Consider the following 26,921-nt stretch of genomic DNA (forward strand, 5'->3'; position numbering starts at 1 on the left):
GGTGAAGCCGCGGGAAAAAACTAGTTATTACAATACTTTTCGCAAATTGCTCATTTCATTTAGATCTAACTTAGATAGATAATAATTCTACTAATTATCAGGTGACATTCTTTCCCGGCCCGGATAATACCGACATGGAAATACCGACCCTGTTATTCGTGTACACGTCTTTGAATATTCAAAAGATACACGCTAGGTAGGTACACGCAAGGTACACGCCCATATTATAGAAGCTCATGTCAATTTCTATGGGCGTGTACAGTAGAGGTGGGTAAATCCGGATCTGAAGATTCAAAAGAGTCAGATCCTCAAGCGGATCCGAATCCCTTAATGACTCCTTTCAAATCTTATTGACTCCGGAGTTACTAACTCCGACTGGATCGAGCGGCTCGCCTCGCTCGTGATAGCCGTCACGCTCACTCACACTGACTCGCTCCGTCCGCCTGCTTTCGCTCTCGCTCGGCTCGGATCGGATCGGCAGGGCTACTATGAAACTCGAAGTTCGTATCGTACCGTCCCTCTCGCTCTCGTATTAAATAGTATAAGTGTCAGAGGGACCGCACGACACGAACTTCGATTTTGGAGTTTCGTAGTAGCCCTGCGGATCGGATCTTGGACTTGGATCTTATTATCTATGTTTGGTTGGTCGATTCGGTTCGGTTCGGTTCGTAGTAGCCCTGCGGATCGGATCTTGGACTTGGATCTTATTATCTAGTTTGGTTGGTCGGTTCGGCTCGGTACTCGGACTTGGACTAACGAACAAATCTTTCTCTCTCTCACGAATCTGTACTTCAGTTCAGTCAGCGGGTGGGGCACCGCAGTACCGTACCGACACCGACTGACCGAACCGAGCCGGAGCGGATCGGCCATAGATAAATTAATAATCGCTCGAAAGAACCGGAGTCAATAAAGGAGTCGGATTCAATAAGCGGATTCGGTACCGACACCGGAGCTGGATCTAGTGAGTCAGATCACTTCGCGGAGTTGAGATTACCCATGTCTAGTGTACAGTCGTACAAATTGAATCATGACCCACGGTGGAACCTTTGTGCTACTAATGTCATGTTGACCTCTCATACTTTTGTCAAGGAAATCGTAGTTAAATTAATTATTAAAAAGTTCCACTCTGGGTCATGATTCAATTTGTTTGACTGTACACGAAAAACTGAATCGGTATTTCCATGTCAGTATTATCCGAGCCGGGACAGAGATTCACGGGACAGTGGGAGGGAAAGACTGGCCAGCGAAAGCTGTCCACGCATTATTTACGAAACTTTCTGATACCTACAAAAAATCTGATACAAAGAGGATTGTCATTCTAGCCCGGCTTAGATCATTTTGATACTTCTGGTGACTTCTGCTGTAAGAAATATATTTTTTTTTTTAATTCAAGCTCCTACCATCACATTCTCAAAATGCAAATGTTATAAGATTATGTGATTATGTTAGAATTAAAATGTTAGAAGATATATTCAATGCCGATCTGTTAAAAATGGTCCAAAAATTTATGCGTCTGGACTGTACGTAAATGGGCACTGACAAAAGGTCATAAAATTGACCAAGGTACTCCTAAAGTGCATCATCAACTTTCACCATTACTACATGCATTTTGATGCAGCTTGAAGAGTACCGAGTATAATTTAATATCTGGAAAATTTACATAATATCTAAGTATCAACATCGTTTTAATCAGCGTACAGCAAGTGTATTGTTAGCCTTATTTTTTATTTATTTTTAATTTGCCGCGGTTCCTCGTGGACAGCTTCCGCTGGCCAGAGTCTATCAAAACGATTTTTTCATGTTTGACCGCTATGTGAGTCTGTGTGTCGGTATGTCTGTGTGTCTGTCTGTGGCACCGTAGCTCTTAAATGGGTGGACCGATTTGAATGCGTTTTTTTAATTTGAAACCAGGTTTTCTAGCGATGGTTCTTAGACATGTTTTATTAAAATCGGTTCCGCCGTTTCAAGATCGTCAGCTCTTTTGTTCGCTGCGGTAGGAATCTTAGACGCATAATGGGTATTTACTTTATTTTCAAACATATTTGGGACCTAAAATTTGAAACACCCATGTATGCTATATAACTATGCAAGATTATGGAATTCTCGGCCTGATGCTGCAGCCAGGATATCCCGAGCACTAGTAGGTAGAGTCTTGATAAAATCATAGCAGATATATCGTGTTTGGATTCGTTTCGATTCCTCTTTTTGCGTCGGGGCACACGGCGGCCACGACGTACAAAAAGAAAGAAAATACTTAAATTTAAAATTAAAAAATCCCCCTACACAAAAAACGCCAGCAAAAATAAAAGAAACGCCCGAAAAAAAACCCCACCAAAAGACAACTAAAAAGTTAAAAATAATTATGCACTACCTAGCTGTTGCCTATCTGCGATGAATTCGTTTATCCCTATCACGCGGGCACTATGCTGATTTCCCGCAAAATTTAAAAAAAAATAAATAAAAAAATTTAAGTTTATTTAGTATAAGTACCTAGTAATATTTTTTTTATCTAAGCGTCGTCGGTGTCGGGGGACCGCTAAGGTTAACAGGAAACTAAAGTACATTACCTATGTTGTATTCTTTAAAGTATTAACCTTAGCTTAGGCTAATTTTGCGGGAAATCAGCATAGTCCCCGCGGGATAAACGAAATCAGGTTTTCTAGCGATGGTTTTAAGACATATTTCATCGTATTACGATAGCCATAGTTATGGTTTAGCCGTTTTTAAGATACTTATTGAACTTTGAAGTGGCAAAATCGGGGTTTTTTACAAGCTTTTATTTAGTTTCACCTGTCCCGTTGTCTGTCTGTCTCTCTGTAATCAAATCTTGCAAGTTTGGTCCATCTGGTAGTGACATCCTCGTAGTCCGGCCAGGATCGTCTCCACAGGACGGAACTCTTCAACGGTTGATGGCATCAACTTGATTTTTTGTATGCAAATGTAGTTTGGGTGACAATACAAGTACAGTCAACAAAAAGTACAGTCAGCAAAAAAAGCTAGTATTAAAAATGAAATTTTTACCGAAGTTCTGAGGTTACAAACATAAAAACTAAAAACCGGCCAAGAGCGTGTCGGACACGCCCAAGATAGGGTTCCGTAGCAATTACGAAAAAAAGAAATATTATGTGTGTTATAACACAATTAAAACACTTACTACAGTATTAAAATTTATTACTAGAAAAAGAGAGAGACCTGACCTGAGAGGAGGCCTGTGCCCAGCAGTGGGACGTATATAGGCTGGGATGATGATGATGACTAGAAAAAGAGCGTATCTTCACGGCACTTACGTCCTTTTGTTGAGAAGCGCAGTTTTTCGGCAATAACTCAAAAACGGTACCTATATCCGATCATGTTTCCATATTTTTTTCCATGTTTTTTGGACAAACGGTTTACAAGATAGAGTTTCCGGAAATCTTAACTTAATCAAAAAAGTTTTTGTGAAACCTTAGTGCCACACGTAGATGCGAGTTAAAAACTTTTTTTAACAATTTCTGTTTCGTGTGTGGAGTGCCCCCTATTAATACTTATTTTTGTAATTTAACTACAAAACTAAATAGCGGCTTTGACAAGACATCTGTACTCCAAATTTCATTGATATACATCTTGTAGTTTTCGAGAAAACTGCCTGTGACATACGGACGGACGGACGGACAGACAGACAGACAGACAGACGGACTTAACGAAACTACTTATAAGGGTTCGGTTTTTGCCATTTTGGCTTCAGAACCCTAAAAACCGGCGAAGAGCGTGTCGGACACGCCCAAAATAGGGTTCCGTAGCCATAACGAAAAAATTAAGTAATATTTTTCTGAGGATTTCGTATTTTATACGGATCTTCTAAGTTTAGGTATATTTTATACCTTAGGCTACTATTTACTCATAAACTAATAATAATTCTCAAGAAAACTTTGCCGTTATAGTTTTCCTTGAAAGTTTGATATACTTACTACCATCCTGATTTTTTTCAAATTTTTTCACCCACCGGTTTAGATTTTAGAGGGGAGGGGGGACCTCGATTTTAATGAAAATTTTCACTTTGAAGTTGAATATTTCGCAAACAAATCACTGAATCGGAAAATAGTCTGTGCAAACCCGTAATGGTTTTAAAAGACCTATCCCACGATACCCCACACTATAGGGTTGGATGAGAAAAAAAATCACCCCCACAAATATATTTTTTTATAATTTTTAATTTTTTATTATTTTAAAATTAAAACGGCTAAGATTGCTTGAGAATTATTAGTAGTTTAAGAGTAAATAGCAGCCTAAGGTATAAAATATACCTAAACTGGGAAAATATTACTTGATTTTTGTAATGGCCTCTCTTGGTAACATGGTGAACCTTTTGTTGCTCTGAAGATAAGCTCTGGTTGAGTTCGAAACGCGTTAGTGTAGTGTGGTGGTGCTGATAGTTGGGTTTGTGTGATTTATGTGTTTATTAATAATATACACTATAATATTTATATATAATATTTTTTCGTTATTTATTATGTATGTATACCTATGTACACGTACACATGTATATATACTGTATAGTGAAAGAGGGGTGTTATCAGTTTGACCGCTAAGTGTGTCTGTGTGTGTGTGTGTGTCTGTCTGTGTAACTGTCTGTGGCACCGTAGCTTTTTTTATTATTTGGAAGCAGGTTTTCTAGCGATGGTTCTTAGACATCGTTTCATCAAAATCGGTTTAGCTGTTTTTGAGATATTGAACTTTTTAGTATTTCTTTACGCAGTGGTCCAAGATACTAGAAAGTGAACAATTGTTTCCACTGTTGCTATTTCATTTCCTCGCAGTCGAAGTGAAAAGAAAAATGTAAAACTCGAGCATTAAACCTATTTTCCCCTCGACGTCTCTATCCACCCTCGCTGTGCCGGCTCAGTTGGCTATATGACAGTCTTGGGTAAAATGTCTCGTTTTATGCTCTTGTTGTACAATTAACTATTTACCTTCCCAGTCGAACGAAGGCTCTAAGTTAAACAAGAAATAGGTACCTACCTACTTAATCATTTTATTGATAGACGCCTTTATATTACACCCACCCATTTCAGCAGGAGCTAAGCTAATAACAAGGGATTTAATTTTATTACTAGTTGGTAAAGTTAATTATACAATCTAGTTTACTGTCCGTAGTTAAATATGCTCTACATTTGTAGTAGGTACACACCACACATCTATCAATGTCTCCATTCATAGTTAGGTAAATAAAATTACAAACCATGTAGGTATAGGCAGTAAACTAACAGGTTCATAGGAATTTCTTTTTTTATGCATGTAATTTTGTGATCATATTTAATATTGGTTCTACAAGTGCTAAGTATGCTCCTGTTAGTATTTAGTTTAAGAACAGTCGCCGAGCTCCGTGTATCCGTAAGGGAGAATGGCGAGAGGCGGGCGTAGGCGATCGATAGAACGGGCGCGGCGCTGCTGGCGGCGATCCGGCAGCCTGATGCCGATGCCGCCGCTTTCGCCTGTCGCGTCTAGCGTGTGCTTGGCGGAAAGCGAGCGGCGAACGACCGGACCGAGCGAGCCGTGCTGAGCGCAGCGCCGTGCGCCGAGCATCGTGCCCGCCGCTGAGCGCCTCCGTCACGACGCGTCGCCTCGGCGGGACGGCAGCACCGCTCCGGCACTCCGGCGACCGCTCGCGCCGCGATTCGACGCGTGACGCGACCATGCGCGGCGATCGCGCCGCCCGCGACAACCGTCACAACAAGGATCATGATAATTTAAAATCATCACTCAAAAAAGGCAGTAAATCCAAAAAGAACAGAGTAGTTTTTGACGAGAGCGCGAATGAATTCTTCGAAGCCGACTACATTATTGTCGTTCGCGATGAGTGCGGATACTCGGATGAAGGTGAAAGCGAGGAATGCTCCGGGTGCGGTGCGTGCGAGCGGTACCAGGAGCCGGAGCAGGGGGCGCTCAGTCCGCCCGAGGGGTACAAGGACATGGGGCTGTTCAACCGGGACGGCACGCTGCGGGAGCAGGCGTGGTGGGAGACGGGTGACGTGCTGCTGGTGGGCGAGCGCTCGGGCACGGTGTTCACGCCGCAGCACCTGCAGCTGCTGCGTCGGCTGCAGCGCGAGCGGATGCTCCGGTCCACCATCTGTGCGGACTGCGACGCGCACGCCGCGCTGCACCAGCCGCTCGGTGAGTCACCTCTACCCCGGCGAAGGACAAACGCCGAACGCGTCGCGGTCAGCCCTCCTGTCTCATTCTCCGTACACCTTCCACTTAACGTTTACGAGAGCATCAAAGCCTAGCCAGAGACAATGGTGATTCATGATTATATTATAAACTAGGGAAACCTTATACCTACATACTTATCGCTGCCTCATACGCTGTTTAGAAAAATAATGTTTTAGCTTCTTGTTTTAGTCAGTTTTTCAAATTATTTAAGCATTGTATCAATCAATTAGGTATTATTTATTATTTGCCTCATTGTTTTAATAACGAGTGAACTGCCGAAGCGAATGTTTGCTGCTTTAGCCTACCCGTATCTATCTGCCCATGTGGTAGCGTCCGGTTGAGCACTTTTTTAAATTCCTGTATGTTTATCTAGCAAATGCGAATATATTTTAACGAATATAATTTTTACGAATTTATTTTAACGAAATCATATTAACATAATTTATCTTTTGTGAAACAAGTGACGTAAGTAGGGCGTTATGTTTCTAAACAAGCGGAATCTATTGTCCTCTCGGAGAGCAATCGTCGGTTTTATGTTTCTGGTTGAGTAGGCAGATACTGAATGACTCTGTTGCGATAACGATTGCCAATGATTTCAAGATTTTAGAAATTTTGCAAGAAAGGCGGCAATAAACAGTTCTATCAAGTTTAGCCAGTCACAGATTGGCATAAAGCTACTGTTACACATGCTCGATACTAGCATGCTTATAAGCATGCTTATGAGCATGCTCATGGACTGTTTACATTTGCTAGCAATACCGACTTTATTTAACTATCCCGAACCCGAAAAAGAAAAAAGATCATCTAGCTCCTATCATCGGCTTATTACCTTACTTTATATTATATACCTTATATTATAGGTAAGTACTTAATCCACAACTTATACGGCCCATCCAGCCCCCCCGCCTCTATATACGCCTATCTATGCTAGGTAATCTTCAATATTCTGCTTCCCGTTTCTCGCTTGGCGATGCTCTCTCTCTCTCTCTCTCTCTCTCTCTCTACATATCAGCGCAGTACAAAAAGGAGCAGCAGTCTTCACACAAACGGCCACATGATTATATCACCATCCCAGCCTATTTACGTCCCACTGCTGGGCACAGGCCTCCTCTCAGAACAAGAGGGCTTAGAGCCATAGTTCCCACGCGGGCCCAGTGCGGATTGGGAACTTCGCACGCACCATTGAATCGCTTCGCAGGTTTGGGCAGGTTTCCTCACGATGTTTTCCTTCACCGCAAGGCTCGTGGTAAATTTCAAATGTACATGTACATGATTATATAAGCAAGCAAAACTACTTTAAGTATACTTAGTAGGTAAGTACAACAAATTTACCACGGCTTGCAAATTTTATTAATAGGTAGGCATAAAGAATATATCGATAGACCAAAGCTTCTTCGGGTTACTCAGCTTTAGAAATACTCAATGGCACAACCAAAAATCTAAGGTGACAGGTCGTAAACAGAGCAGAGAAAACGAGGTTTGAGAATCAACAGTAGGCACCGACCACAGAAGTTCCCTATATAGGTAGGTACCAAGAATGTACCTATAAACAAACGTGACGTGGCCACAGGAAGGCAAGCTTTTAGGTGCATAGGTACATTTGCATCGTGGCTTTATAAATAAAGGAGCAAATTGCAAAGCCTTTATAATTATTGTACAAAGAGCAACATATTTTGAACTAAGTATTTCTACTACACTAGACAGGTGCGCGTGTTTATAGTGCATAGCAGTGATTGTTTAAAAAACATACAATCTTAACTTTCGTATGGCTGCGTTGATATCACATTGTTTCGTAACAAGTACCCGGAGATTAAACAACAGTCAAAATCAGACACCTCCTTTTGTATAGATAATGTAAAGCAGTTTGTGGTTTTCCATTTCGGCATTTTTAACAATAATAATTCCTACCGTCTTTTATTACGTTAAATGGCGGGGAGTGGAAGAAAATCCCAGCCAGCCAGGCAGGTTTACCTACCTGAAAATCAGTATCCATCAAATAAAAGGTTAGTAAATATTGCTTAGCAGCAATTGCAAGGCAAGCGAGCCTCATTTCATAGTAGGCAAGGCGCTATCACGATTGCTGTTTTGTCGTCACTCATTTTTAATTTAAGTATTAATATACCATGTCGCGCTGAACTGTACCGAGAAAGTATAAATTTGTATAGGACTACAAAATCACCGCTCGGGTTAATTTTGCAACTAGTTAGTCGTAAAAATATTTTTTTTAGAGCTCGCGGGCTCTACTAACACTAACACTGGATGTTCATAGAAACCTACCATTTTTTTACCCTCAGTGCACGTGCCCGTCTCGCACTTGGCTATTTTTTTGGTTATAATTAAAATACGACCTCTCATATAAAAACAATTTTGTGATTATTTAATGTAAAATATTTTTTTTATTTTTTAGGTTACTGAATAATATTAAGCAGAAGTATTAGGTAGATGACCACATGCACGCTCGTTTAGACAGGTATCGCATTTCAAAACTATACCTACATGAAAAGAACCGGTCTGACTGACTCATTAACGTGTTATGAAAACAGCTGAATAAAGTAACTTGAGATTGCTGAATTGTTTGGCCTCTGTATTGCGCTGTACTAAGAGTAGCTATGTGTCGAAAATTCGTTAAATACTTAACAGTTTATGTGTTGTTATTGTTAATTGGTGTTAATTTCAAGACACATTCACATAAAGGTCAATGCCACAATAAGAATAGGTACCTAAATAGTGTTATATTCATCTGTTTGAATATAAGTGTGAAGGTATTTTGGACTTTATTTTTTGAGAAATCACATTTTGTTTTAAACACAGCTTATAGTTTGAAGTTAAGAAATCTTCAAAGAAATATGTAGATAAAATTATAATGACCACATATGGTCAATAAACGCAACCTTTACCATCCATTCTAACTTTTCTCATTATCTAAAAAACTGTAATTAAACTGATTTCAAAGCAGGAACTTTCTGCCCCGCTCTACAATTCTCAATGAGTGAAATCAAATTAAGAAATTATCTAAACACACTCCATCAGGGTTGCAACGCGACGAACAGTGAACCTCCTCCTTTTTAATATTGTAAAAATGTGGAAATTGCAAGTCTTCACTTCGAGGCTAGTTTCTTATCCTATCACACTAATATTATAAGTTTGTAAGTCTGTTTAGTACCTTCAATCACGCATAGGCGCCGGGATTGGAGTGCAAGGGGGTGCACTTGTACCCCCCTGGCGTAAAAGAAAATACATAGAACTTAACTACGATACAGAATGAAACCTATTTATCAATGCACCTCCCTATATGCAAATACGAGATGCAATGTATTTATTTCAGACAAACAACAAACAAAAATCCACATTTAAATGATAATAATGCTAGCAATAGAACGCTTAATGGTCACAGGGAAAGTTGAGGGTAAAAGACCCAGAGGCCGGAGCCCAAGACGGTGGTCTGATCAGATCTCAGAGCAGATCAACCTACCAATCAGCGCTGCACTCCACCAGGCAGCTGATCGTAACCGATGGAGAATTGCTGTTGACAAGCTGAAACGGAGTCACGATCCTCAGCGATGATTGAGCGATTGAGAAGAAGAAATGATAATTAGCAAATCTATACTTACCTTCTGTTATTATGAAAAGGTAAAGTTTGTGAGTTTGTACAGTCACCAGCATTAATATCTGCACACAGCGGAGCGTGCAAAAATCTCTGACAAGTCCTTCCGGCCCTAGAAATAGAATCGTATCAATATTTATGCACGCTTTATGTGTCAGATATTGGTTCTGGTGACTGTACGAGGTAATCTCTGGATCTACTGAACCGATTTACTCGTAGACGAAATTGCATAGTTCCCGCGGGATAGTGATAAACGGATTCTACGCGGACGGAGTCGCGGGCTACAGCTAGTTTTTATAAAGAAAGCAAGAAAAGAAATAGCAGACTAACTATCTTCAATTCGATAATTATGTTCTTGAATGAAAAATTCTGTGGAACCTTTTATAGACATCGGAAAATGCTTTTAAAATAAGCGTCGTACGTACTCTTACTCTCACCATTTAATAAGTGGCGCTAATTGCTTTTATACTTGAAAGTACAAGGATTCTATAAATCTATTTATTCGTAGAACTCTGTATAAGAACCTGACCTAAATTGTGTAATTACAAAAGCCTTTAGTGGTTTTCAAAATTTTCGTGTTCCTTTATAATAATTTGCTTTTGCCCGCGATTTCGTCTGCGTAGATTTTTATACTTATACAATACTCCATAGGAATGAGGTAATGTCCCGCATTGCCCGTTTCGTATAGGAATGCCTTCAATTAGGTTCCATAAGCACCAAATTAGGATCTGATGATCGGATCTTAAGGAAATCGAGGGAACTCTTCAAATATTGTAGGGATTGTAGGGAACTATGGTAAATTGGATATATTTAGTAGTAACTCGTGCATTTGCTCTTGAAAATCATCATTTGGTGAAGTGGAACTGATGATGAAGACTACAGTTGTTAAGTCTAATATAATAATATAGTGCGTAGATAAAGAAGATGACTATAGGTCCACTCATGCTGGCTCGTGCTGAGGCACCAACTTCAGACTGATAGAAAATTATGTTCATGGATTTTTGTAGTCGGTTCATTTTTTTTGTTTAAATTTTTTTCTACATCGATTGATATCAAAGATTGCGTACGATGTCTTTGGGATCGCAACGCAACCCAGACTCTCGCTGGCTTGCCTTTCGATCAAAAGCGAAGCGGCCTGCCCTGCCTGGCTAGACCTGAGTTTCTCACCGCGGCCGCGCGGTCTTCCTCAGACTTGCGAAACTTTCGCGAAAGATTTGTATTTTTTTTTCGAGAAGGCATGGTAACCCGTATAATATGCGAGTCCCGAATCGTTTGACATTTACTCCGCAAACGACAGAGTTAAATGATTTTGTTTTTGGTTGATTATACGCGTGTAGATGTGGGTTGATTTTACCACTACGTAACTATGTAAACTCATTTTTAGTTTACTTGATTACTTAATGTTTACTCAGTTCCCTAAAAGATAAGCTAGTTTGAAAAATGTCTAAAAGTCGAAAAGACTTACATCTACTTCTTAAAGCACCGTATTCTTGGCATGTCTGCAATTCAAATTAACTTGATAAACAATATCTCAAAGTTAAGTAAAACGTACAACTCCCAAAATATCTAAAACTCGTTCTGAGCTGCAATGGAAAAATGTCTAAATTTTGTAATAATATAGAGATGAATAACTAAACACCGCTAATATCATAAATGCGAAAGTTTGTAAGTGTGTTTGTTGGTTTGATATTTCATCATGTCTAAACCGCTGAACTGATTTAGATGAAACTCGGTATACAGATAGTTTGAGTCCTAGGGAAAGACATAGGATACTTTTTATCGCGGAAAATGTCATAGTTCCAGCGGAATAGTGAAAACCGAATTCTACGCGGACGGAGTCGCGGGTAACGCTAGTTAATTATAAACATTGATTTCATCCAATTTTATCTTGTTACTAATTTTATAAATACGATCGGATATTTAGTACCCAGTACAAATTTTAGGTATAATGTGTTAGCCTTGGGGGAGGCCTATGTCCAGGCGGTGGACGCCTTTCGGCTGACATGATGATACTCGTAATGATGTTATTTCCTAGTAGCAAAATTTCTATTCGGATATTTTCCTATTCTTAATTTACACCAGACGTATTTTCGCAGATTTTCCTAAATGCTTTTTTTCCCAATATGCTTTTTTTACTGGAGCTTATTTTTACATCGCTTTTTTTTCTAATTCTAATCGACACAGAAACTTGGTAGACTTAGTTTATATTTGGGCCATAACTACACAAAAATAGGAGCTCGATCAATACTTAATACATCTGTGTAAATCAAGAATAGGAAAATGTGCACTGGAAATTTAGCTACTGGAAAAGACGATTTTGGGGAGATCCTAACCACTCTGTCAGCTACCTCCATACCAAATTTCGTCAAAATCATTGAGATTACTACGTTGCGGACTACCCGCAGTTTATTAAATGCACTTTAGTTACATTACCTTCCTTTTTTGGGTAGTTGCGTAACACGGTTTTCAAATTATTTACTAATAACAGAAAACTATATGAGCTAATTCTAAATGAACATAGGGTTACTTTTGAGCCCGGATGAGACGAAGATAAAATGTCGGACAATCGCTATTTAAAATTTTAAACAGACAATTTCAACACCTCTCATTTAACAAGACTACAAGATCTTCTGAACAATAAGTACTCATTCTAATTCATAGGTTGACTTGTGACCGCCAATGTTGATGCAAATAGTTAAGAAAATAGGCTATGCTGGACTAATAAGCAGAAGCTATTGGTTACAGCGAAGGTATTGCACCATAACTAAGTCAAGAGTTCGCGCGTTGCTCTCCAACTTCGTAACTTAAGTTGCCAACATTGACATGCCATCAGATCACATTGTCATAGTTGCGGCCACTTCTATTGTCAAGTCTAACTAAAGGTCCCTAATTTTTTCCTTATTTGCTTATAACTCGTATAAATGGTTCAATAAATTCTAGTTTTGGTTTTATTTATAGATGTATCATACTTTGATCTGAAAATAAATGTTCAAATTTTAAATCTAATGACATTTTTAAACAAAAGTATAAAGTAAAGAGCGAAATCGGTACGCGTTGGGAGCGATAAACTTGTCAGACTGTGTGCACTGTGGTCACTGGGCAAATATCATAAAGATATTCGTTGTTATACATTACACATTGTCTTGTGCCCTTGAGCACTAAAGTGGATGAGGAGGGGTTCACATTGGTGCAGAATAAAAGCAAGGCTCGCAAGAAACCTTGCAAGAGTCAGTGTGGCTCTGCAGAACCGGATCCAGGCTCCGGGCTGAGGGCGGCCACGCCGAATACGGTACTGTATGTGTCGCGTCTGCATCACACCGTCGCAGTCGCTGATATGGTGGAATACGTCCGTCGGAAGAGCGGATACACACTGAGGGTGTTCTAGCTCGTTTGTGGTGCGCGTGCCGCGGCTGCTGATGGGGACCATCGCGAGTGCTGCCTTCTGGCCGAAAGACGTCGTGTTCCGGCGGTTCCGGGGCACCATGCCGCAGGTGAATGGGCTCAACGGGGTCACGACGTTTTGTCACCAAATTAGTTTAAAATATTTTTAATTATAAATTTGTATGTCAGTCTGTAAGGTATTTATTGTATGGGCCAAGTTGCCTGAAATAAATGAATTTATTATTTATTTATTATTAATGATATTTACTGAGAATAGGTTTTGCAGAGTCATTCATGGTTCAACAGCTCCGACATGAGCTCGACTGCAACAAGCTCCTAGCAGGAAACGACACCCGTTTTTGTATTAAATCTATATTAATAATTTCGTCAAGGGCTACGGTTGACTGGAACGAAATGCACATCAAATTGAAGAGCGTAAAAAATTAGTCAATCCGAGTCGACAACTTGTATAAATAAATACTCGTTATTTGTTTATAATATCAAGGGCGAAACAGATGAGCGTATTTTTTTAAGTTGTGAGTCGCGTTTATCGGTCGCGTAATTTTGATTTTAGGGTGAAGATAGACAACCATAATTTTTGGAGTTGGGAGTCGCGTATTTTCGGTCGCGTAATTTTGATTTCAGGGTGAAACCAGACAAGCGTAATTTTTTGAGTTGTGAGTCGCGCTTATCGGTCGCGTAATTTTGGTTTCATACAATGTATGCGTGTGTGTGTATGTGTTTCATTTTAAGTCTCCGTGTGGCACAAACTGGTCTTTTGTATAAAGCTGAATGCAGCAGAAATTTCGCGACTGAAAATGGCTGGCTTCAGCCTATATATTGTATCGTTTCCCATGGACGATGACGACAATTATTATGAAATTCCTACGTTTTTTATTATGGTTACAATAGTCACTTTACTATTAAGCCACTATTTCGATAAGATTTCATACGAAATCATCAATTTCGTAACGTTTCTCCCTAATGTCTTTGTTAATGATTGCAAGACTATAAACGATATGTATTAAGATAAAATATTACATTTATTTATCACGTTTAGTCAGGTGTTTTTCGAAATCTGATTATTTGTTACTAGCCTTTACCCGGGGCCTAGCTCGCGTTTATCATTAGAGCCAGCGTTTACGTTAAGAGTTCCATGATTTTACAAAATTCCAGTGGATATTCCCAAACATTAAACCGTGGTCTACATTAACGTTGTAAAAATAGTGTCCGTCAAAACAAGCCATGTCTGTAAAGTTTAGAGCCTAAACCTAGAGATTAATATATTTCGGGATTGCATTCTGATCCCGTAGGAATATGAGGATAAAAAATACTACGTGTTATCTCGAGAGATCCAGTAAGTTAACATCTGAGTGAACTGCATACCAAATGTCATTAAAATCTGTCAATCCACTTTAGGGTGAAAAAGTTACAAATATGTGCACAAACGCACGCACGCACACAATATTTGCATCTATTAGTACATTACTGCAGAATCCAGTAAGTAAGCCATCCTGGACGAGTAGAAGTTTGATGGCCGAACCGCCAAGTCAATGATACGAGGTCAGGATGGCAATTACTGGTCGAAGCTTGTAGGGCTTTTCTCAAAAATGATGACGATGGTGATAATGAAATGACGGTGATTATGATGTGATGATGATGATGATTGATGATGGTTGACGGTGATGATGATGATGATTGCTAGTCATGGTGATGATGATGATGATGATGATTGTTAGTCATGGTGATGATGATGATGGTTAACGGTGATGATGATGGTCGTTGCTAGTGATGATGATGATGATGGTTGGTATTGAGGGTGTTGATGATGGTATTAATGATGATAATGATGACATGGACCCATTACAATTAGAATTCAGATGTGAGTGGAATCCAAAAAATTAGACCGTGTTAATCGTACAAAACGTTTAAATGTATGAGAGGAATATTCATCGCACCCATGACGTCTGTTCGGTAATAGCACGCACCCACGCACCGCACTAATGCGAAAAAGCGTATTCTGCTTAGCAAGCAAAATTTATAATAAAATACCTATTGCCTTGAGATTGCTGCCACTGCAGGAATTTAAGAATAAGCTCCCTAAACTTTTAATTTCTAAATGCTATTATTCAATTTCAGATTCAATAATTAGTTTTTATTAGCGTTGACATACTTGAAAACTTTTTTTATATTTTAATCATTTATTTTTTTGTGTTGGTACCTATATTATTTTATTTTAATCCTAGTTAGGGTTCCGGAGCCAAAATGGAAAAAACCGGCCAAGAGCGTGTCGGATACGACCAAAATAGGGTTTCATTACGAAAAAAAGTAATATTTTTCTAAGGATTTCGTATTTTATACGGAATCTTCCAAGTTTAGGTATATTTTATACCTTAGGCTGCTATTTATTCTTAAACTACTAATAATTCTCAAGCAAACTTAACCGTTATAGTTTTCCTTGAAAGTTTGATATACTCAGGTACTACCATTCTGATTTTTTTCAATTTTTTCCACCTACCGGCTTAGATTTTAGAGAACAATTCACTGAATAGAAAAACCGTCTTAGCAACCACCTATCCAACGATACCCCACACTATAAGGCAGGATGAGAAAAAAAAACACCCCCACTTTACTGAAAATACAAACTGAAATACAGATGCACAGAAAAAACAGAAAAATAAGACCATCACTGGGAATCGAACCCAGGTCCTCGGTAATCCGTACCGCGTGCTATACCGCTACACCACTGATGGTCAAACCCAAACCATCACCTTGACCATCAGTGGTGTAGCGGTATAGCACGCGGTACGGATTACCGAGGACCTGGGTTCGATTCCCAGTGATGGTCTTATTTTTCTGTTTTTTTCTGTGCATCTATATTTCAGTTTGTATTTTCAATTTCGGTTTTACGGGATGACCGTAAAAGTAAAAATTTGGAATTGAAATAAAAAATACAAAAAAGATTCCAAATAACCAATCTTACCCCCACTTTACGTCTATGGGAGAACACAACCCTTTTTTTTTACATTTTTTGTTCCATTTTGTCGGCATAGTTTACATACATGTTCGTGCAAAATTACAGCTTTCTGGCATTGATAGTCCCTGAGCAAAGCCGCGGACGGACAGACAGACAGACATGGCGAAATTATAAGGGTTCCGTTTTTGCCATTTTGGCTCCGGAACCCTAAAAACGGAACCCTTATAGTTTCGCCATGTCTGTCTGTCTGTCTTTCTGTCCGTCCGCGGCTTAGCTCAGGGCCTATCAATGGTAGAAAGCTTTGCACGAATATATAGGTAAACTATGCCGACAAAATGGTACAATTCAAAATTAAAAAAAATATATTTTTAGGTTCCCTCCCATAGACGTAAAGTGAGGGTGATTTTTTTTTCTCATCTAACCCTATAGTGTGGGGCAACGTTGGATAGGTCTTTTAAAACCATTAGGCGTTTGGTAAGACGATTTTTCGATTCAGTGATTTTTTTGTGAAATATTCAACTTTAAAGTGCAAATTTTCATTAAAATCGAGCGTCCCCCCCCCCTCTAAAATCTAAACCGGGGTTGGAAAAATTTGAAAAAAATCAGAATGGTAGAAAGTATATCAAACTTTCAAGTCAAGTCAGTTTGCTCGAGAATTATTAGTAGTTTAAGAGTAAATAGCAGCCTTGGGTATAAAATATACCAAAACTTGGAAGATTCCGTATAAAATACGAAATCCTTAGAAAAATATTACTTAATGTATTCGTAATTGCTACGGAACCCTATTTTGGGCGACACGCTCTTGGCCGGTTTTTTTTATTTTAATTTCATCTAATTTTTGTACGCCTCGCTATCGGCAAAACATAATGTTGCACGCCAAACTTTTCCACCACTGTAATCAGTTATACATAATAACATGTTTACAAATAAATCACTTTGACTTTGACTTTTTAACATGAAAAATATCATTTCATTTTGAATTTAAATATATGTTTAGGTTAGTTTTATTTTAATTTAATTATTATTTACTTTACTGTTATCTGTAATTAACGGTACCTAACCTGAATTCCACAAATAATAAATGATAGTTTACGAACTATTACGATTAATTTAAAATACCTATATGCATGGAGTAGCTTCAAATAAGTAGGTAATGTTGTCTACCGTTTCTGATTTTAGCGCTAACAAAAGTACAGACAAACAGACCAACCGAAAAAAAACTGAAAGCCTTTCCTTTGGGTTCTATTGCTATAATAAATACCCCTACTAAGTTTTTCTCAAATTGTTTCAATATACAAACATCATTCCGTCCAGATAGTTTTATTATGTAGAAGTATTTAATTTGCTACGAATACCACATTAAAAAAGCTAAATAGGTACTGGGCGTGTTTTCTATATCTGTGAAATTAATGTAAGTTTTCTCTCATCTCAGATCTCAATTTGCATGGAAACACGAACATCGCAAACGTTCCACTAGAGGCGCTGTTCGTGTCTCCATATAAATTGAGATTTTAACGCGAACGCGATCGAGACTTATTTTGTAACCGAAAACTTACACTGAGCGTACAGTTAACAAAAGTTGAAGTAATTAATTAAGTTGGTGCCTCAGCACGAGCTAGCAGTAGAAGACCTAGTCATTTCATTACATTACGAGCTTACATAGCTACTACCACTTGTACTATTATGTATTCTGTGCCCGTAGCGCTTGGCACCGACTTTAAAATGATCGCATTCAGAAACATATAAAGAGGTTCATTTATGTGACAGAAAATTAAACACCTTTAAGTATTAATAAATACAGGCTTTAATTAATTTTCGCTTTTTAAACGGTTTTTTTAGCACAAGAAGCGAACAAAAAGTGGCATCAAATTTGGAAGGAAAACACACAATAAAATTTCTAATCCTCTAATCATCAAATTGCACGAGCACGACTTTGTATTGTTCATATTTAAAACCACATACAAATCTATTTATACGAAGACATGCGCGAAAAATACGAAGGTTCTTGGCAGTTGACTAAGGAGGTTTCCAAGATAAGCGTAAAAAGTGGAAAGGGACCTTTCGCTCTCGCTCCCGTTGCCTGCTCGCTCCCCACTCTACAGAGCTTTTTAATTTTCTAAGACTAACTAAGGTGATGAAACAGAAATATTGGATCTTTACCAACCTGTAAAATTGCCACAGTTCTGAGTGGGCAGCACGACAATTTAGTCCCCTTAGAAATTTGAATGGTACTGAACCGAACTGACTTAGAACGAACAGCTTAAACGCACCAGTTTTATTCACTAGACACAAAACGCACAAACGATTTTTCAAATTAAACTACATTTGTGAACCAACTTCAAGATAACTTTGTTATGGCAATGTATGTAGGTAGGTAGAGGTAGAGGAAATGCAAATATGTTTCTGCGCTTAGCGCAATGAGGGGCGGCGCCGGCCGGTCCGACTCACTTTTTTAAAAAAGAGGTTGTAAACTGAATGCTACTGAAACATGCCACAAACAGTTTCAAACCTTAGATGTACCTAACTCCAGGTTTCTAACGTGGATTTCACCGCTCAGACTCGCAATCGCTAGTTTAGTTAAGTGGTACCAGTATGTGCTTTATTTATTACCTACCTGTAATATAAACGCTCTGAACCTGTACTTGTCCTACAGATACTGATGCCAAATTTGATACCGACACTTATCGAGGTCAAAGGTAGGTCCTGGTATTTGAAAATAGCGGAATTTCAAGCTCACAAATTACACGTAGATTATGATTGTTTTTTTTTTAGTCTTTTTGTATTTTTTATTTCAACTCCAAATTTGTTACTTTTACGGGTATCCCGTGAAACCATATCGAAAATACAAACAAGTATATAAGCATAAGTAGCGTAGTAGAAATAAGCAACCTGAGTAAAAATTCGTGTCTAGATTCCTGTCCAGCGGTGGTGTAGGGGTTACAGCACGCAGCACGAATTGCTGAGGACCTGGGTTCGATTCCCAGCCCTGGTCTCTTTTTCTGGTTTTTCTGTGTATCCATGTCTCAGTTTGTATTTTCGATACACATAGATTCTTGAGCGTATAGTAGGGTTATTCTCTCATTTCGTGCAAATCGCATGTCCATCTAAATTAAAACAAAACTACGTACTCTACAACAACCAAATATTTTACGTTTTAGCTGAGTATCAAAGTATATTTGCCACCTAAAACTTTTTACTTAATATGATAATTAGTAAGTAATAATATTTTTTTTATAGCCTAAATCTCATTACCATCGCCGTGCAAGGGGCGAATTTTAGTAAATTCAATTTAATAATAAAATAACCTGATGTTTCACGGAGTGCTGTTCTTCTATTATGTTTAAAGTACATATCAAGGATTAAAAATGTAAAGTTAAAAAATATATAGCGTTTGTTGTTTACGTACACTGAACACAGATAATTTTGTACAAAAAATTGTCATTACCATAAGTTCAATTTAATTTAAGAAAAATTGGAAATTTAAGAAAAACAGCTCGTGAACACTTGAAGTGTTATGCCTCGCCCCTTCCGCGCGTGTCGGAATTTGACTTCTAGTTGACCAGTAGACAGCAAATAGAACAGACGCTGGCCGATTTTGGAAAAAATAATGTTGACTGTCTGAATTTCACCTTTGGTACGCATTTTGTTTCGTTAACATTTGCGCTTTTTGGTGATAAGTATTGAAAGTGTCATAAATACTAAATACAAAAAATAAAATAATCATAAAAATAATAATCATTTAGTATTATAAATACTCTCAAGCATAGCTCTCGTGGGTTCGAACCCCGGCTCGCACCTCTGAGTTTTTTGGAATTCATGTGCGGAATTACATTTGAAATTTACCACGAGCTTTGCGGTGAATCCGCACTGGGCCCGCGTGGGAACTATGGCCCAAGCCCTCTTGTTCTGAGAGGAGGCCTGTGCCCAGCAGTGGGACGTATATAGGCTGGGATGATGATGATGATGATGATGATGATTATAAATACTAAAATGATTACCATAAGGTTTGAATACTTTCAGTTGTGACACTAAGTACGTATTGTCTTTACTAAAGAAGTAAATCGATGAATCAAACCAATAAAATATCATTACCATTCCTGTCATTACCATCATTTACCATTTATCACCAGGAAAATGGCAATGATAATAAAAAATGGTAATGTTTTTTTTTAAACAATTTACTATAATACGTTTGCTTAGTGGAGTAAATTAAGGTTGATTTAACTTTAAATGATTTTGTTTTGTTTAGTTAGGTAATTGCGTTTTTTTTAAGTGAAAAAAAAACCTTGATTTGACGTGGATTTTTATTTCTTTCTGACAGCAATTTTTCATTACCGACACATGGTAATGAAGCATTTCATTTGTCATTACTATACTTTCAAGAAATGTAAAAAAACACATTTCTGCTAATTTTAAGTAAAATCAACTGGGAACTAAATAACATATGTTCTTTTATCGCAAAACTTCTAACAAGCGCGCAAATAAAAGAAATAAATATTTTCTCGCAAATTTTTGCGTTTTGCACGAAATGAGAGAAATGTACGCACAAACACATCCAAAACACTAAAGCTTCGATTTTGCGAACCATGATTTCAGGCCACATGCAAGCGAGCCGGACTTTAAAAGGATTTAGCTTTTATTTAACTCACAACGTTTGTATATTTTAGTTTCCTTTTTGTTTATTTGTTTTTGCGTGGGTATAAAGTGGTGGCTTCATGATTTGCAAAGCATTTTCAATCGCTTCCTGGTATCCAATTGAGCTTATACTTGAAATTTAGTCCTTATACTTATTTTAATTGGTGACAATAAAATAAACGGATAGTGAAATTCTATTGGTTCAGCCAGGATCTTTTCTGCAGATTGTGAACTCTTCAACGCTTAATAACATCGAATTGAAATTTGGTACGAAAATGTAATACTAAGCTGAGATTGCCACGGAATGGGTCTGCGGGGATGGATATTGAATTATAGAGTCAGACTGAAGCGGAGCTGGTGAGATGACAGATGTTATCAAGCAAATGACAAGACTTACGTTCCAGAGTGGAATAAAAATTTTATAACAAAAAAATTAACCGACTACAGAAATCATGAAAATAATTTTCTACCAGTCTAAAGTCGGTGCCTCAGCACGAGCCAGCAGGAGTGGACCTATAGGTAGTCGCCTAACTCGCCTACGCACTACATATTGAGCTTCAATCACTTAGACAGACACAGACAGACAGACAGACTCCTTCCGTTTTTGTCATTTTGGCTCCGGAACCCTAATGAATCGTAAAATGTGTTGCTAAGCGCAAAACTCGGGAACGGCTGGACCGATTTTGCTAATTCTTTTTTTGTTGTGTTTGTTATTATCAAAAGAAGGTTTTTAGGAAAGAAAAAATACAACGGGGGGGGGGGGAAGCCGCGGGCAACAGCTAGTCAAATTATAAAAATACGGGAATGCACATAAATATATGAAAGCTGGCAGACGAATCGAGAGTCACCTTCTTTTTTTAAAAGCATTTAAATAAAAAAAAAAAAATCAGGAACACTCTCAATGCGATTTGGCCTGCCATCCCATTCACGAAATTGGTTTAGACATGCCAGTCGCCACCGTGTCGCTGAACTTGTGGAGTTAGTAGTTAGTAGTTTAAATAAATGTCACTTTGTGATTCTAACGAAACAAAATATTATACTGGCTTTTATTTATAACAAAAGATGCAGTTTATTGTTGGTAATATCACATAGATGAACGATATGAAAGATTGAAACAGCGAGAATTCTGAAGCCTTTCATTTATTTCATTTAGAAATTGCATTAGATAATCGAGCTCGGCATGCAGCCAAGGCGTTTTCAATTCAAAATAGTACTGTACTGACAAACCTACGAAAGTCAAAACAATTACTCTGCATACCTACCATAATTTCTGCAGAGAAGCCTTTTTAGGGTTCCGGAGCCAAAATGGCAAAAACGGAACCCTTATAGTTTCGCCATGTCTGTCTGCCTGTCTGTCCGTCCGCGGCTTTGCTCAGGGACTATCAATACTAGAAAGCTGTAATTTTGCACGGATATATATGTAAACTATGCCGACCAAATGGTATAAAAAAAAAATTTTTTTTTCGGGTACCTCCCATAGACGTAAAGTGGGGGTGATTTTTTTTTCTCATCCAATCTATAGCGTGGGGTATCGTTGGATAGGTCTTATAAAACCATTAGGGGTTTACACAGACGATTTTTCTATTCAGCGATTTGTTTGCGAAATATTCAACTTTAAACTGCAAATTTTCATTCAAATCGAGCGTCCCCCCTCTCTAAAATCTAAACCGGTGGGTGGAAAATTTTGAAAAAATTCAGGATGATAGTAAGTATATCAAACTTTCAAGGAAAACTATAACGGCTAAGTTTGCTTGAGATTGATATGCTAGGTTCACACACATTAGTTTAAGAGTAAATAGCAGCCTAAGGAATAAAAATATACCTAAACTTGGAAGATTCCGTACAAAATACGAAATACTTAGAAAAATATAACTTAATTTTTTCGTAATGGCTACGGAACCCTATTTCGGGCATGTCCGACGCGCTCTTGGCCGGTTTTTTGTGTAATTGGAATCACACTCGTTTTCACCACTTTGTTCTGTAGACGAGGGTAGAAAGAGATGGTGAACGGGATCGCGACAATATGGCCTCAGATCTAACTGATGTAAGTACCTATGCGCTCGGGCTCTTTTTACATGGCCCTTACGAGTAGCTGATAAATTTTTAGATAGCTTGTAAAAAAAAATTAAAACCAGGACACCGTTTCCTATTGTGGGAAAAATTTGTTGTTTTTCTCCACTTTGACCTCTTTTCATGTACTGAAGAAAAAACTCTTGGCGTAAAAATTCAACTGGGTTTGTGCAGTTTGCTTCACCCCGTCTAAATGAGTTTAGTCCCGGCGAGACGTTGTCGTGTCGCTGAACCTGAGGGGTGACAGAAGCCCAGACTCGTTTGCGGCCGCACCAAAGTCGAGCTTGTATTGAGTTGTTTTTTTTTTAATTATATCCTCAATTTTAAACCACATATTTCTTATACATAGGTTTTCGTGTAATCCTATTCCGATCTGATTTCCGAGATAATAGTTAAGAGTGTCACACACGCACGCACGCAGATACGATAATATTTTATCTGCGTATAATAACTTAATGATCTGAAACTATCACACACTACGCATATACGATAATATACGAGACGATACATTCAGTCTAAATCCTTCAAACTGAGTAGACTTGTTTTTTGGCGCGGATTGTTTATACAGAATGTTTTTGTGTTTATCTCTTCTAGATTTACTCGCGTGCAGCGGGGCTCTCACATCAACCTGTATCTACCTGCAGATAAAATACTATATCACTATATCATATTTATATCGGCAGATATTATAACACAGATCAATTTATACACGCAGATAATATCTTTGCCATCTTTCGATATATGTCGGTGCCTACAGATACTTCACGATAAAATATAAGTTATCTGCGCTGTGTGTGTTAGCTCATTGAATTGTATAGGGAGCGATATTGACAGATATGCGTTCAGATACAAATATCTTGTCGTATCTACTTAGTGTGTGACACGCTTTACTGTATATAAAAGTAGGTAGGCGTACAGCTCCACTCCAGGTTGCAGATTGTGATTGCAGCTGGGGCTGGGGTAATATTTTTGCAACGCGCGAATTAAAGCCCATTAAAGGCATCCACTTGACGTGACAATGCTGTATGGCGTACCTATTCTGCATGCATTTAATGAATATAGTGCACAAGAGAATTACATGTTCATATGAAGTCAATCCAAATAGGCACAAAATTGACACAAAGGCATCGAATCGAATACGGCAGTCAGAAGGACACCAATCACTCAGGACTTGATCACAACTTAGCTGTTTTCATAGCATTTTTATTTACTGAGTAAAACAATCTTTTTTTGAATTTCACCTGAGATCTCGAAAATGCCGAGATCTCGCAAAATTGAAATCTCGCCTCGAAAATGGATTCCCAAATGACACTCACCGATGAAATTTAATTCTTTTTATGCCACATTTTCTGCAATAACCTATTTTTAAGCGACTTGAAAAGAGAAGGTGGTTCTAAATTTGCTTGTATTTTTTGACCAATTATAGCTGCTAGCTCTCGTGATTAGTCTATTCCTCTTGGCTCTTACTATTAGATCTGTGGCTGTGTCCGTGACATTTAAATTCTAGCAGAAACTATTCCATCGAAGACAAAGCAGCTTGTGTCAGGAGTAGGTACTCGAGAGTTGGGAGGTTGTTACATAATACAGAATAGCGGAACGTGTACAGTCGGATCGAATACAGCCGCGCGGCCGGCACATTCGACCTTGAGGCATATTTAGGGTTAATCGTTCCACTTAACACTGTACTAGGGCTGTCAACTGCAGATATACAACGTTCATTTAACATTGTAGGTAGCTGTCGACTGTTAACTACAAACTCCCATAGTGGCACTTGAGGATTAACGATTTATTTTTAGGATCCCGTAGACAATAGGCTTAAAGGGCGTCTTTTCACTCTGGTGTACGGAAATTGGTGGTTTGTAACTAATTTATGAACAAATTAGTTTTAGAATTAAGATGTTTTTTTTTCATAAACAAGTGAATGTTATTTACTATTCGCGTAGACATGACTTTAAGACCAAACTTTGGCTATCGGTATAGATCCTATCTACTTGCTCAACTCTAGCGTCATGCTTAACTTTGAGTTCAAAAAATGAGTTTTAGTTAAAAAAAATGTTTATAACACAAGCTCATTTCGCTGTCTATATATGCACTATCATGCAAACTAAATTTGCGTAGGTACCAAATTTCAAGCCGATGTCGTTAACTGTGCTCAGACTATCTGAATTTCACTACCATTCACTTCGACTCTCGTGCTAGAAAGTGCTAGAACGGTTTCGTTTTATACAAGCCTTTTTCGTTTTGTACACATTACCTACACTAGCGTACCTAGTACACAGAATTTTTTTTTGGATGAACTGTCATAACAATCCGCAACAAAAACCGATATACTTACATACAGTTATGTATACAAGAAAAGATTCAGTCGAAACCAAATTGCATTTTAATTGTCGAAAATTTTACTTAGAAAATGACAAAGTTTATTAAACAACTTCCTACTTTCACATCAGATATCACTGAAAATTTGTATCACTTTTCTCATCCCTATATGTTCTCGTAATTAACAGTTAGCTGAAGCAATATCAAGTGCCTTGTTTATTTGTTTTAGTTATGTACGAATAATTCGCTACCTTTTAAATAAAATTAAAATAAGTCGACAATCAAACATTTGTGCATTTTTTTAAAGAAAATCAACGAAGTTGAGCAGGAGCTTACAAGTCAAATTTCCCCCCTTTTAATAATCGAATTTACTTGAAATTAGGTACGCATATACTATTCCGACGATAGTTAAAAAAAAAACTTGGATTTTTTTTCCAAAGCTCATTGATGATGTTCCGTTAGGAACGATTATTCGTAGCCGCCGTAGAGAACGTCAAGCCGGCCGAATGCAACAGTCGATTAAAGCCTAATACAAACCTTTCATTATACACCCGAAACTCGCGGTTTTTCACACGTCCCACCAGAGGGGCTACTACGAAACTTGAAAATGGAAGATCGTTTCGCATCGTCCCTTTCACTCGCGTATTTAAATGACTTAAGCGTCAGCGGGACGGCAACATACGAAGTTCGAGTTTTGCACTTCGTATTATGGGGCCTGTCATTTGTTTGTACAATTACTCCAACACTAACGTTCATTACGTTATTAATTAAAAAAGTAATTAATTAAGTTTTGATTTTACTTGCACTGCTTGTATGAGTCATTCGCACACCGTGGAAGCAGTGCCTGATTTAGGTACAGTTCTAACCTCCCTAGGCTAACTATGAATAATTCCTCACTGATGTAATGACCTTCCTGTTTCTTACTCAATCGACCTATCCCATTTCGCGTCAGCCGCCCCCTTGATCTAGCCTTATTAGCCTGTGTTTAAATTAGGCCCCGCGTGGAAGTCCAATTTACCTACCTCAGTTCCAGTGGTCGGATCGACTTGAATTTTAGTACTTACAGTGTTTACATGACAATGTATGTACATACAATCAATCGATCAAAATTTTTTCACAAAAACTTATTTTGCTGATACGAAAGTGTTTCGGAACTGAACTTAGGCATTTACTCGCACGTTTTTGGCTATCACTGAATCATGTCGCTTATTCATACACCAACTCTACACAATGTAGGTATGTAAGATTAAGTAACATACTAATTATCGGGCTGTTCGTGGAATTTAAGCGCCATATTATGATATTACTAATACAATGTAATAAGTATTACTAATAAATACGTTAAGTCTGAAGTATGATTCTCTAGTTCTCTATAGCTTAAGCTGAATTCTAGAAGTGAAACATTTCTAGAAATATTGATTATTACAAATTGGGGTAGGCTCGCCTCTATACAACATCTGTTTATCAATGTGATCTGTTAATGTAGGTAACGTGAATGTGTTTTAAGTACAACAAAACCAAACAGTTCCATATAGGTAGTAGTTTCATATTTTCTATGAACCAACAATAGTAATAAGGTGTTGGTAACTTACAAAATAAAAACAATAATAAAAAGCTACGTGAGCACAATCATTAATTTAATTTAAAACACCGGACGACGTAATAGCTTAGAATGTAATATTAAGTGAAATATCTAACAGCGTTTATCCAGTTTTCATGAAGGTAGCTTTAAATAATTTAGATTCC

The 26,921-nt window shown here is 38.1% G+C and overlaps 1 protein-coding gene across 2 annotated transcripts in view; it reads left to right on the plus strand.

Annotated features, from left to right (window-relative positions):
- The first annotated feature begins 5,602 nt into the window (after positions 1–5,602).
- Positions 5,603–26,921, plus strand: part of LOC141433966 (uncharacterized) — a 96,761-nt gene continuing 75,442 nt past the window's right edge. For both annotated transcript variants that reach the window (XR_012451989.1, XM_074096140.1), the window contains exon 1: positions 5,603–6,150. Coding sequence is in view for 1 of the 2 variants with exons in the window: in XM_074096140.1 (XP_073952241.1) it covers positions 5,673–6,150 (478 nt within the window). In the remaining variant the exon portion in view is untranslated. The remainder of the gene's footprint in view (positions 6,151–26,921) is intronic.

The sequence above is a fragment of the Choristoneura fumiferana genome, chromosome Z (assembly GCF_025370935.1).
Source record: "Choristoneura fumiferana chromosome Z, NRCan_CFum_1, whole genome shotgun sequence".
NCBI classification, from domain to species: Eukaryota; Metazoa; Arthropoda; class Insecta; order Lepidoptera; family Tortricidae; genus Choristoneura; species Choristoneura fumiferana.